The 13,898-nt window shown below is 44.2% G+C and overlaps 1 protein-coding gene across 1 annotated transcript in view; it reads right to left on the reverse strand.

The window, feature by feature from the left end:
* Positions 1-12,952, reverse strand: part of dpep2 (dipeptidase 2) — a 21,629-nt gene extending 8,677 nt beyond the window's left edge. Inside the window, exons 1-5 of the mRNA XM_064982548.1 lie at positions 12,846-12,952; positions 6,341-6,486; positions 5,808-5,934; positions 5,060-5,189; positions 3,136-3,277 (exon numbers count right to left, since the gene is read on the reverse strand). Coding sequence (XP_064838620.1) covers positions 3,136-3,277; positions 5,060-5,189; positions 5,808-5,934; positions 6,341-6,483 — 542 coding nt within the window. The 5' untranslated portion in view covers positions 6,484-6,486; positions 12,846-12,952. The remainder of the gene's footprint in view (positions 1-3,135; positions 3,278-5,059; positions 5,190-5,807; positions 5,935-6,340; positions 6,487-12,845) is intronic.
* Between the last annotated feature and the right edge of the window lie 946 nt (positions 12,953-13,898).

Consider the following 13,898-nt stretch of genomic DNA (forward strand, 5'->3'; position numbering starts at 1 on the left):
GGCCCATTCCTCCTGACAGAGCTGGTGTAACTGAGTCAGGTTTGTAGGCCTCCTTGCTCACACACGCTTTTTCAGTTCTGCCCACAAATGTTCTATAGGATTGTGGTCAGGGCTTTGTGATGGCCACTCCAATACCTTGACTTTGTTGTCCTTTAGCCATTTTGACACAACTTTGGAAGTATGCTTGTCATTGTCCATTTGGAAGACCCATTTGCGACCAAGCTTTAACTTCCTGACTGATGTCTTGAGATGTTGCTTCAATATATCCACCTAATTTTCCTCCCTCATGATGCCATGTATTTTGTGAAGTGCACCAGTCCCTCCTGCAGCAAAGCACCCCCACAACATGATGCTTTAGCTTGCAAGCCTCCCCCTTTTTCCTCCAAACATAACAATGGTCATTATGGCCAAACAGTTCTGTTTTTGTTTCATCAGACCAGAGGACATTTCTCCAAAAAGTATGTCTCCATGTGCAGTTGCAAACCGTTGTCTGGCTTTTTTATGGTGGTTTTAGAGCAGTGGCTTCTTCCTTGCTGAGCTGGCCTTTCTGGTTATGTCGATATTGGACTCGTTTTACTGTGGATATAGATACTTTTGTACCTGTTTTCTCCAGCATCTTCACAAGGTCCTTTGCGGTTGTTCTGGGCTTGATTTGCACTTTTCTCACCAAAGTACGTTCATCTCTAGGAGACAGAACACGTCTCCTTCCTGAGTGATATGACGTCTTCGTGGTCCCATGGTGTTTATACTTGCATACTATTGTTTGTACAGTTGAACGTGGTACTTTCAGGCGTTTGGAAATTGCTCCCAAGGATGAACCAGACTTGTGGAGGGCTACAATATTTTTTCTGGGGTCTTAGCTGATTTCTTTTGATTTTCCCATGATGTCAAGCAAAGAGGCACTGAGTTTGAAGGTAGGCCTTGAAATACATCCACAGGTACAACTCCAATTGACTCAAATTATGTCAATTAGCCTATCAGAAGCTTCTAAAGCCATGACATAATTTTCTGGAATTTTCCAAGTTGTGTAAAGGCACAGTCAACTTAGTGTATGTAAACGTCTGATCCACAGGAATTGTGATACAGTGAAATAATCTGTCTGTAAACAATTGTTGGAAAAATGACTTGTGTCATGCACAAAGTAGATGTCCTAACCAACTTGCCAAAATTATAGTTTGTTAACAAGACATTTGTGGAGTGGTTGAAAAACAAGTTTGAATGACTCCAACCTAAGTGTATGTAAACTTCCGACTTCAACTGTATGTATATGTTAGTGAGCAAAATATGGAGTGAGTGTTTGTGTGTGTTGGAGTGACAGTGTGTGTGAGTGTGTAGGGCTCTGTGAGAGGGCAAATATTGAAATAAAAGGTCAATAAAGATACAAGGTAAACTCAGTCCGTGTAGCTATTTATCAGTTGTATCGCTTGGGGATAGAAGCTGTTCAAGAGCCTGTTGGTGTCAGACTTTATGCACCGGTACCCCTTACCATGCGGTAGCAGAGAAAATAGTCTATGGCTTGGGTGGTTGGGGTCTTAGACGATTTTCTGGGTCTTCTTTTCATACTGCCTGAAATAGAGGTCCTGGATGGCAGGGAGCTCGGCCCTAGTGATGTATTGGGCTTTCTGCCTAAACCCTCTGTAGTGCCATGCAATCGAGGGCGGTGCTATTGCCACACCAAGCAATGATGCAACTAGTCAATATGCTCTCAATGGTAGAGCTGTAGAATCTTTCAGGATTTGACGGGCCAAACCTTTTAAACCTCCTGAGGGGGAAAAGGCACTGTCACGCCGTCTTCACGACTGTGCGTGTATGTTTGGACCATTTTAAGACTTTAGTGATTTGGACACTAAGGAACTTCAAGCTGTCTACCTGCTCCATTGCCGCAACGTTGATGTGGATGGCGGCGTGCTCACCCCCCGTTTCCTGCAGTCCTCGATCAGCTCCTTGGTCTTGCTGGCGTTGAGGGAGAGGTTATTGCTCCGGCACCACACTGCCAGGTCACTGACCTCCTCCATGTAGGCTGACTCATCACTGCTGGGGTGAAGGCCTACCACCGTTGTGTTGGAGTCGTGCGTGGTCACAGAGTTGTGGGTGAACAGGAAGCAAAGGAGGGGACTAAGCCCCTGTGTTGAGGGTCAGTGTGGTGGAGGTGATGTTGTCTACCCTCACCAACTGGGGTCGGCCCGTCAGGAAGACCAGGATCCGGTTGCAGAAGGAGCTTTTCAGACCCAGAGCCTTATGCTTGGTGGTGAGATTGGTGAGATTGAACGCTGAGCTGTAGTCAATGAACCGCATTCTCACATAGGTATTCCTCTTATCTAGGTAGGTGAGGACAGTGTGGAGAGCAATAGAGATTGCATCGTCTATGGATTTGTTTGGGCGGTATGCAAATCGGATTGGGTCTAGGGTGGCTGGGATGGTAGAGATAATGTGTGCCATAAACAGTCTCTCAAAGCACTTCATGAAGTGAATACTACAAGTCAGTAATCATTGTAGCGTGAAGCCTTAGAGTTCTTAGGAACAGGGAGGATTGTGGTCATCTCAAAACGTGGGAATTAAAGACTGGGACAAGGAGAGGTTGGAAATGACTGTGAATATGCCTGCCAGCTGTTCTGTGCATGCTCTGACAACGCGCCCTGGAATACCATCGAGGCGCATGGTCTTGCTGGAGGTGACCTGATTAAAGACTCTTCTCAAGTCGGCCTAGGAGAGCGAGATCACCCAGTCCTCTGGATCGGTGACGACCCTCACCCCTGGCTCGATGTTGTCACTGACAAAGCGCACATACTATATAATGCATTGAGTTCGTCTGGTAGAAAGGCATCGTTTGGCAGATCATGGTTGGTCTTCCTTTGTAATCCGTAATGGACTGTAGCCCCTGCCACATGCGGCGGGTGTCGGAGCCTGTTTAATATGATTCCACCTTATTCCTATATTGTCTTTTTGCTCGTGTGTGTGTGTGTGTGTGTGTGTGTGTGTGTGTGTGTGTGTGTGTGTGTGTGTGTGTGTGTGTGTGTGTGTGTGTGTGTGTGTGTGTGTGTGTGTGTGTGTGTGTGTGTGTGTGTGTGTGTGTGTGTGTGTGTGTGTGTGCGTGCGTGCGTGCGTGCATGTGTGTGTGTGCGTGTGTGTGCTCACCAAGGCGTGTTGCAGGTGTGTGTGAGGGCCATGGAGCGAACCCCCAGCTGGTAAAACATACGCAGGGTTGGCAGGCTGCTGTCTATAGAATGACCTCCCTCAATGCTGATCAGACATGCTATCCTCTTAGTGTCATTTAGTCCTGTTGAATACACACACAATACACACTCACACATCATCATCATCATACTGCTGTAAATTGGGCAGAAATATGTTTTTACCAGGCATCAACCCACTTACACGTCCACGCATTTCCATATACTGGTGGAAAGATCCATTTGGAAAACCCATCAAATTACTTCAGAGAGTGTAAATTACGGGCCAGAAGACCAGCTGGCAAGTGTCTCCTTTGCTAGTCTGTAAGCCAAACATTTGTAAGTCGCTCTGGATAAGAGCGTCTGCTAAATGACTTAAATGTAAATGTAAATGTAAGCTGCCCACCATTGTTCCTGTTCCTATGAACTCCAAGGTAACCTACCTAAATGACTATCGTCCAGTACCACTCGCATCTGTATTTATGAAGTGCATTGAAAGGCTGGTCATGACACACATCAACACCATCATCCCAGACATCCTGGACCCACTCCAACAGATGATGCAATCTCAATTAAACTTCACACTGCTCTCTCCCACCTGGATAAGAGGGGAAATAACTATGAGAGAATACTGTTCATAGACTACAGCTCAGCGTTCAACACCATCGTCCCCTCCAAGCTCATCACAAAGCTGGGGATCCTGGGACTGAACACCTCCCTCTGCAACTGAATCCTGGACTTCCTGACAGGCCGCCCCCCAGGTGGTGAGGGTAGGCAACAACACCTCCACCATGCTGACCCTCAACACAGGGGCCCCTAAGGGTTGTGTGATCAGTCCCCTCCTGTACTCCCTGTTCACCCACGACTGCGTGGTCACGCACGACTCCAAAACCATCATCAAGTTTGCTGACAACGTGATGGTGGTAGGCCTGATTTCCGACGGCAATGAGAAATCCTACTGGGAGGAGATCAGAGACAACAGCCTCTCCCTCAATCTCAGTAAGGAACTGATCGTGGACTACAGGAAAAAGGCGGAGAGCACGCCCCCATCCACATCGTTGGGGCTGTAGTGGAGCAGGCTGGGAGCTTCAAGTTCCTTGGCATCCACATCACTATGGACTTAACATGGTCCACACACACACAGGAGGCTGAAAAGATTTGGCATGTGCCCTCGGATCCTCAACAAGTTCTACAGCTGCACCATTGAGAGCATCTTGACTGGCTGCATCATCACTTGGTATGGCAAAGGCAAAGCTTCACAGAGGGTGGTGCGGACGGCCCAGTACATCACTTGGCCTAAGCTGCCTGCCATCCAGGACCTCTATATCAGGCGGTGTCATAGGAAAGCCCCAGACATTGCCAAAGACTTTAGCCACCCAAGCCATAGACTGTTTTCTCTGCCACCGCCCTGCAAACGGTACCGGAGCATCGGCTCTCAGAACAACAGTGTGTGTGTGTGTGTGTGTGTGTGCTTCTACCCCCAAGCCATAAGGCTGCTAAATAGTTCATTAAATGGTTACCCTGGACTATCTGTATTGACCCTATATTGCACTGACTCTATACACACTCACTAGACTATATACTGTATACACTATATACAGCATATACTCACTTACACACACTACACTGACATTCGCACACGAAACCACACACATTCACATACACTTTTAGTTTTTTTAGGGGGAACAAATACTAAAATCACCAGGAATTCAGAAAGAATATATAATAACTAACCCAAGTATTCTCACAAATAAAAAAAGAAACATGATCATGTCTCAATGTAATCAAATACTATCTCTTATTGGGCCTATTTGTGGTCAATTTGCAGTGCACAAATTATTATAATTATGTTACAGGCCAAAAAATATCGTCCCGCGGCTGAATCATACCTTCAGCAGATGTAACTAGCTCCAGTTCCGGGTTCTCTGTACACATACGGTTGATCACGTCTATCTGTTCTAGCGTGAGCCTCACAGCATCCTTCGCCTGGGCGCCACACAACACGTAGGCTGCAAACACCTGATCAGAGCATGGGAAGGGGCAGAGACAAAGCAGGGGGTCAGAGAGCAACACTTGAGTTAGAAGGGTATTATGGCTTTAGTACAACTCAGTGTGCACATGCACGGACGCGCACGCACACGCACTTAGGCTACTATTTTATTTATTATTTTTTAATTTTACCCCTTTTTCTCCCCAATTTCGTGGTATCCAATTGTTGTAGTAGCTACTATCTTGTCTCATCGCTACAGCTCGGGAGAGACGAAGGATGAAAGTCGTGCGTCCTCCGATACACAACCTAACCAGCCGCACTGCTTCTTAACACAGCGCACATCCAACCCGGAAGCCAGCCGCACCAATGTGCCGGAGGAAACATCGTGTACCTGGCAACCCTGGTTAGCACGCACTGCGCCCGTCCTGCCACAGGAGTCGCTGGTGTGCGATGAGACAAGCCCTCCCTAACCCGGACGACGCTAGGCCAATTGTGCGTCGCCCCACGGACCTCCCGGTCGCGGCCGGTTACGACAGAGCCTGGGCGCGAACCCCGAGTCTCTGATGGCACAGCTGGCGCTGCAGTACAGCGCCCTTAACCACTGCGCCACCCGGACTTAGGCTACTATTAACCATATATTAACCTACCTGAGCGCCGACATGTCCCGTTGTGAGTCTGTTGATGTCCGTGGCCACTTTGCTGATGTTGTGCAGGTCAACCTGACTCAGTCTGTTGTCATGGAGAATCCTCAGCATCAAAGCTAGGTCATTATGTCTAGGAGAGAGAGGGATGAGGCAGTCAGATGTAATAGAGGCGAGGGACTCAAGGTGGAGCTGGAGGGAGACATTTTTATATATCAAATTTCTAAAGCGACAGCTCCATACAGTACCACATGTGTGTGGACGAGTTACATACTGAATTACTCAGTATGGGATGATAATTATTTGTATTTGGAACCACGCTTGTTGTGGATACTTGGTGGTGAAGTTCCAAAAGTTTACTGTTAAAAATCCATGAGCCATTAATATTTTAGGCTGCATATGGTGTGACAAAAAAATGTCTATGTATCTCTGCACAGACAAATATATCATCAACCAATAATAAGGGATACTGTAGGATAAACTTGTCTCTATTTTAGGAAAACTAGAATAAATAAAACAACTTTCCTCTGTTTACTTACCCATCAATCAAAGGATATTTTGTCATCAAGCCAAATGCACTTCCTGTTGTAGGATCTCCCGATGTCATCCCACAGAGAAAACACAGCATCAAGTTCGTCCCCAGGTTTAGAAAATCACCTCCATGGAGTATCCACGATATCATATTCTATAAATAAAATTATTTGAAGACGTGGTAACTTCAATTAGTCCAGTACTTTTAACTTTTGGTACCACTTTAAACAAACTACAACGTATAAACACTTTATCAAATCAAATCCGATTGTATTAGTCACATGTGCCGAATACAACAGGTGTAGTAGACCTTACAGTGAAATGCTTACTTACAAGCCCTAAAACAACAATGCAGTTTAAGAATATTTTTGTTGTTGTTAGAAAATAGAAAAATAACAAATAATTAAAGAGCAACAATAAAATAACAGTAGTGAGGCTATATACAAGAGGTTCCGGTACAGAGTCAATGTGTGGGGGCACAGGTTAGTCAAGGTAATTGAGGTAATATATACAGTACCAGTCAAAATTTTGGACACACCTATTCATTCAAGGGTCTTTCTTTATTTTTACTATTTTCTACATTGTAGAATAACAGTGAAGATATCAAAACTATGAAATAACACGTATGGAATCATGTAGTAACCAAAGTGTTAAACAAATCCAAATTTATTTTAGATTTCAGATTCTTCAAAGTAACCACCCCTTGCCTTTATGACAGCTTTGCACACTCTTGGCATTCTCTCAACCAGCTTCACCTGGAATGCTTTTCCAACAGTCTTGAAGGATTTCCCACATATGCTTAGCACTTGTTGCTTTTCCTTCACTCTGCGGTCCAACTCATCCCAAACCATCTCAATTGGGTTGAGATTGGGTGATTGTGGTGGCCAGGTCATCTGATGCAGCACTTCACCCCTTTCCTTCTTGGTCAAATAGCCCGTACACAGCCAGGAGGTGTGTTGGGTCATTGTCCAGTTCAAAACAAATGATAGTCCCACTAAGCGCAAACCAGATGGGATGGTGTATCGCTGCAGAATGCTCTGGTAGGCATGCTGGTTAAGTGTGCCTTGAATTCTAAATAAATCACTGACAGTGTCACCAGCAAAGCACCGCCACACCATCACACCTCCTCCTTAATGCTTCACAGGGGGCACCACATATGTAAAGATAATCTGTTCACCTACACTGCATCTCACAAAGACATTCTAAGAGTGTGCAAAGCTGTCATCAAGGCAAAGGGTGGCAACTTTGAAGAATCTCAAATACAAAATATATTTGGAATTGTTTAACACTTTTTTGGTTACTACATGATTCCATATGTGTTAATTCATAGTTTTGATGTCTGCACTATTATTGTGCAAAGTAGAAAATATTAAAAATGAAGAAACCCCCTGGAATGAGTAGGTGTGTCCAAACTTTTGACTGGTACTGTACATGTAGGTAGAGGTAAAGTAACTATGCATAGATAACAAACAGAGAGTAGCAGCAGCGTAAAAATGCAAATAGTCCAGGTAGCCATTTGATTAGCTGTTCAGGAGTCTTATGGCTTGGGGGTGGAAGCTGTAAGAAGTCTTTTGGACCAAGACTTGGTGCTCCTGTACTGCTTGCCGTGGTACAGAGAGAACAGAACAGTCTATGACTTGGGTGGCTGGAGTCTTTGGCAATTTTTAGGGCCTTACTCTGACTCCACCTGGTATAGAGGTCATGGATAGCAGGAAGCTTGGCCCCAGTGATGGTCTGGGCTGTACACACTACCCTCTGTAGTGCCTTGCGGTCGGAGGCAGAACAGTTGCCATACCAGGCAGTGATGTAACCAGTCAGGATGCTCTCGATGGTGCAGCTGTAGAATCTTTTGAGGATATTTTCATTCTCCTGAGGGGGAATAGGCGTTGTCGTGCCCTCTTCACGACTTTCTTAGTGTGTTCGGACCATGATGTAGACACCAAGGAACTTGAATCTCTCAACCTGCTCCACTACAGCAACGTCAATGAGAATGGGTGTGTGCTCAGCCCTCCTTTTCCTGTAGTCCACAACCATCTCCTTTGTCTTGATCACATTGAGGGAGAGGCTGTTATCCTGGCACCACACTCCCAGGTCTCTGACCTCCTCCCTATAGGATGTCTCATCGTTGTTGGTGACCACCACTGTTGTGCCATTGGCAATCTTAATGATGATGTTGGAGTTGTGCTTGGCCATGCAGTCATGCGTGATCAGGGAGAACAGGAGGGGACTGAGCACACACCCTTGTGGGGCCCAGTGTTGAGGATCAGCGTGGCAGATGTGTTGTTACCTACCCTCAGGAAGTCCAGGATCCAGTTGGAGAGGAAGGTGTTTAGTCCCAGGATCCATAGCTTAGTGATGAGCTTTGAGGGCACTATGGTGTTGAATGCTGAGCTGTAGTCAATGAATAGCATTCTCACGTAGGTGTTCCTTTTGTCCATGTGGGAAAGGGCAGTGTGGATAGCAATAGAAATTGAGTCATCTGTGGATCTGTTGGGGTGGTATGCAAATTGGAATGGGTCTAGGATTTCTGGGATAGTGGTGTTCATGTGATCCATGACCAGCCTTTCAAAGCACTTCATGGCTACAGACGTGAGTGCTACGGGTCGGTAGTCATTTAGGAAGGTTACCTTTGTGTTATTGGGCACAGGGACTATGGTGGTCTCCTTGAAACATAATGGTATTACAGACTTGGTCACGGAAAGGTTGAAAATATCAGTGAAGACACTTGCCAGTTTGTCAGTGCATGCTCTGAGTACACGTCCGGGTAATCTGTCTGGCCCTGCAGCCTTGTGAATGTTGACCTGTTTAAAGGTCTTACTCACATCGGCTCCTGAGACCGTGATCCCACAGTCATCCAGAACAGCTGGTACTCTCATGCATGATTCAGTGTTGCTTGCCTCGAAGCAAGCATAGAAGTCATTTAGCTCATCTGGTAGGCTTGTGTCACTGGGAAGCTCGCAGCTGTGCTTCCCTTTGTAGTCCGTAATAGTTTGCAAGCCCTGTCACATCCGACGAGTGACGGAGACGGTGTAGGACAATTCAATCTTAGTCCTGTATTGACGCATTGCCTGTTTGATGGTTTGTCAGAGGGCATAGCGGCATTTCTTATAAGCGTCCGGGTTAGAGTCCCAACTCAGTGAGGATGTTGCCTGTAATCCATGGCTTCTGGTTGGGGTATGTACAAACGGTCACTGTTAGGAAGACATCATCGATGCACTTATTGATGAATCCAGTGACTGATGTTGTGTACTCCTCAATGCCATCGGAAGAATCCCGGAACATATTTCATTCTGTCCTAGCAAAACAGTCCTGTAGCTTAGCATCTACATCATCTGACAACTTCCGTATTGAGTGAGTCACAGGTAGTTCCTGCTTTAGTTTTTGCTTGTTAGCAGGAATCTAGAGGATAGAGTTATGGTCAGATTTGCCAAATGGAGGGCGAGGGAGAGCTTTGTATGCATGCTTGTGTGTGGAGTAAAGGTGGTCTAGAGTTTTTTTTCTCCTCTGGTTGCACATGTAACATGCTGGTAGAAATGAGGTAAAACAGATTTAAGTTTCCCTGTATTAAAGTCCCCAGCCACTAGGAGCGCCGCCTCTGGATGAGAATTGTCTTGTTTTATTATGGCCTTATACAGCTCGTTGAGTGTGATCTTAGTTTCAGCTTCAGTTTGTGGTGGTAAATAGACAGCTACGAAGCTACAGCTTATCATGAGATACTCTACCTCAGGCGAGCAAAACCTCAAGACTTCCTTAATATTAGATTTCGTGCACCAGCTGTTATTTACATATTGACACAGACAATCACTCCTTGTCTTACAAGAGGCAGCTGTTCTATCTTGCCAATGCACGGAAAACCCAGCCACCTGTATGTTATCCATGTCATCATTCAGCCACAACTCTATGAAACATAAGATATTACAGTTTTTAACATCCCATTGGTAGGTTAGTCTTGATCGGAGCTCATCCATTTTATTATCCTATGATTGCACGTTGGCTAATAGGACTGATGGTAGAGGCAGATTACCCACTTGCAGTCGAATCCTTACAAGGCACCACGACTTATGTCACCGATATCTCTGTCTCTTCTTCATGCAAATGATGGGGAATTGGGCCTTGTCCAGTGTCTGAAGTAAATCACTGGCGTCCGACTCCTTAAAGAAAAAATCTTCATCCAGTACGAGGTGAGTAATCGCTGTCCTGATATCCAGAAGCTCTTTTCGGGGGTCATGAGACAGTAGCAGAAACATTATGTAAAAAATAAATTACAAATAACGCAAAAAAACACACACAATAGCGCAATTGGTTCGGAGCCCGTAAAATGGCGACCATTTCCTCCGGCGCAATTCTGCTTATATGGCATTCATAAAGCCTTAATAAGCCTTAATAAGCCTGACAGAATTTATAAACAAAGTAATACTGTATAACGTGTGATATGAAAGGTCTCGGCCTATATATAAATCCAGGGCTTTGGCAAATGTGATCCTTTGCCACTAATTATGAAGTATGAAATTTGCTTAAAGGGGCAATCAGCAGAGGCTACATACATTTTCTTTTTACAAATTAAAGATATGTGTAAAAAGGCCGTCCTGCTCCTCTCCTCTCTACCTAACTTCACCGCACAGTCCCTTCAGCTTCCCTTCGGTCCCGTTAGTTTGGCTGCTCAGCCTACCTTCATTATGCCTCACCCATCAAAGTCCTGCCATTCCCAACCAATCAGAGCTCTTGGAGATGTGCATCTGGACTCTGAACACCGTACCCACCCACTCAGGTCAGAATGTTATCATCATCCGAAGGGAGAAGACGCATGTTTTGGAAAGCTTTGCATTGTCGACGGCAACAGGAATGTCTGACTGTTGTGCAAAGTAATTGGTTTCTCTCTCTCTCCAAGGGGAGAATGTTTAAGTTTATGTTTATATTTATATTGATGCAGTGTTTATAGCCCTTTATAGACATGTTGTAAGTGTAATGCCATTTCCATTTATTTATGTACATATAGGTATAGTGTATAGTTTTAATCCTTATCTAATACTGTTTACATGTGTGCAAATCTTTGTCTTATAGAACCACAACAATAAGATTCCATGTCAATCAGATTACCAAATCCATATAAACCTCTTCAAATGGAAACAGATGTGTCTGCGTGTTTGTGTATGGTGGTGACTGTCAAGAGTACTGTGATGGGCTCAACATCAGGTTCTAACTGGACAGCACTATAGAGGACAGAACCAAACCAATCTGTTGAGTTAGGGCATTCACAGCCAACCGCTCAGACGGGTGAGGGCATTCACAGCCGACCGCTCAGACAGGTGAGGAGACACCAGCCAACCCTTTTTAACTTGGTCTAGACCAATTTTTTTTATATGTAACCTTTATTCAACTAAGCAAGTCAGTTAAGAACAAATTCTTATTTACAATGATGGCCTCCCCAGCCAGACCCGAACGACGCTTGGCCAATTGTGTGCCTCTCCCTATGGGACTCCCAATCACGGCCGGTTGTGATACGGCCTGGAATCAAACCAGGGTCTGTAGTGACGCATCTAGCACTGAGATGCAGTGCCTTAGACCGCTGCGCCACTCGGGAGCCCATTATGGATTTAGTGACCAACAGTTTTTTACATGGTCTCTATTTTCTCCGGATTTAGCGACCAATAGATTTTACAATATGTACAGATTGATTCTTGAAGAATATAATTTATAGAATGCCTCATGAGTTTAGTTCAACTGTCGTACCCCATCAGAATCCAAAATATAAGCCTGTTGTACTCCAATGTTTGTAAATAAAGTAAATGTGAACAAACACTCAAAACATGATTAAAACTACATGATGAACTGGGTTGTTCAAGCCCTGAATGCTGATTGGCTGACAGCCGTGGTATACCAGACACGGGTATGACAAAACACTTATTTTTGTCATATGGGTATGACAAAACGGCTATGACAAAACACTTATTTTTACTGCTCTAATTGCATTTATAACCAGTTTATAATAGCAGTAAGGCACCTCAGGGTTTGTGGTATATGGCCAATATACCACGGCACCCTGCATTGCCTTGTGCTTAATAACAGCCCTTAGCCCGCACACCCCTCGTGCCTTATTGTTAAAGTATAATGTTGATATCATGGATGGTCAGTCCTTGCATACATAGCTCTGTCTATGAATGAAAGAGTGGTTACATTTATCCAGCTGTATCCCTCAGTTTTTTACTGCAACATAGACGGGATGACGGCTTAGTTATTATTTATTCTGCTGACTTTCGCTTTAGTAATTTATGAAGGCTTCATTAATCGTTAAAAATTGTAGTTCGTTTAAAGTTGAACATAACATTTAAAGTAACTGTTACAGTTAATGGGTCAACAGTTTTAACGAGTGAACAAAAACATTACGCAACTAAAAATATGATGCAAATAGGCCTATAGATTACGGAAATTATATTTAAAAAACATAATAATTCAGTAAATCTAGGCAACATAATTATTTAAACAGTAAAGTATTTTTAGCAAAACAAAACTCACAGTGCAAGTTGTTCGATCAGCTAAATCCGAACATCACAATTCAATAATGCGAACTCAAGTTCCCTCCGCCCAGATGTAGGCTCCGTGAGTAACTGAAATACATCGTACTGTAACGCATAGAATAGATCGTGTACATTACGCAGTGTGGTCACAGAGATGGGATTACTGCCATCTACTGTCCAATCTAACTAAGAACACTATGGGCCAGTTTCTCAGAGATAGATTAGCCTAAACCTAAACCTAGAAATAAAAATTCTTTAAATGGAAATCCCCATTGGTCATGTTTTTTAGTCCAGCTGTGTCCAGGAAGCCAGCCCTTTAAAGGGACAATCTGCAGTTGCCACATACATTTTTGGACATATAAATTAATATGTACCCATTGATTTTTTAAATAATATAGAATTTATGCTTCATGAGCCCCATTAGAACCCAAAATATAAGCTTGCTTTTCTCCAATGTTTGTAAACATTGTAAATGTAAACAAACACTGTATAGCCTCAAAACATGCTTAAAACTATAATGTTCATATATTGCATCCACAGCTATGCCTATGCATTTGAGAGTGGTTACATTTATCTAGGCCCATCCTTGAGCTTTTTACCGGAACAGAGGGGGGGCGACCGCTTTGTTATTGTTTCAACTAAGGATTGCCCCTTTAAGTATTGTACTCGTAGCCTAATCTCAGAAATCCCAGACCTAGGTGTGTATGCTGGAACACTGAGGGTATTTGATTAATGCCCTGGTTAAACTGGGTTAGTGTAGATTGCATTCGTTTTGGAACTGGCTGCCTCCTGGGCGTGAGCCAGGTGCTCCATTTTGGCCGACAGTAGAGTCGGCTCAAAACAAAAGTGGCCATAGGTTAAGCATGTTGAATAAATTGTAGGACTCTGTTTTCACGTGCAAAAAGTATTGCTTTTGATCAAAACACTATCTGCATTCCCAATGAAAGAGTTAGGGAAAAAAATGGTTAAAGAGGATGTAGGTTTCTGAACGATGCATCATGCTGCCTTGTTGACAACATGACCGAGCAGAGCAGATTACTGTTCCATTTGA

This window comes from Oncorhynchus masou, chromosome 1, assembly GCF_036934945.1.
Source record: "Oncorhynchus masou masou isolate Uvic2021 chromosome 1, UVic_Omas_1.1, whole genome shotgun sequence".
NCBI classification, from domain to species: domain Eukaryota; kingdom Metazoa; phylum Chordata; class Actinopteri; order Salmoniformes; family Salmonidae; genus Oncorhynchus; species Oncorhynchus masou.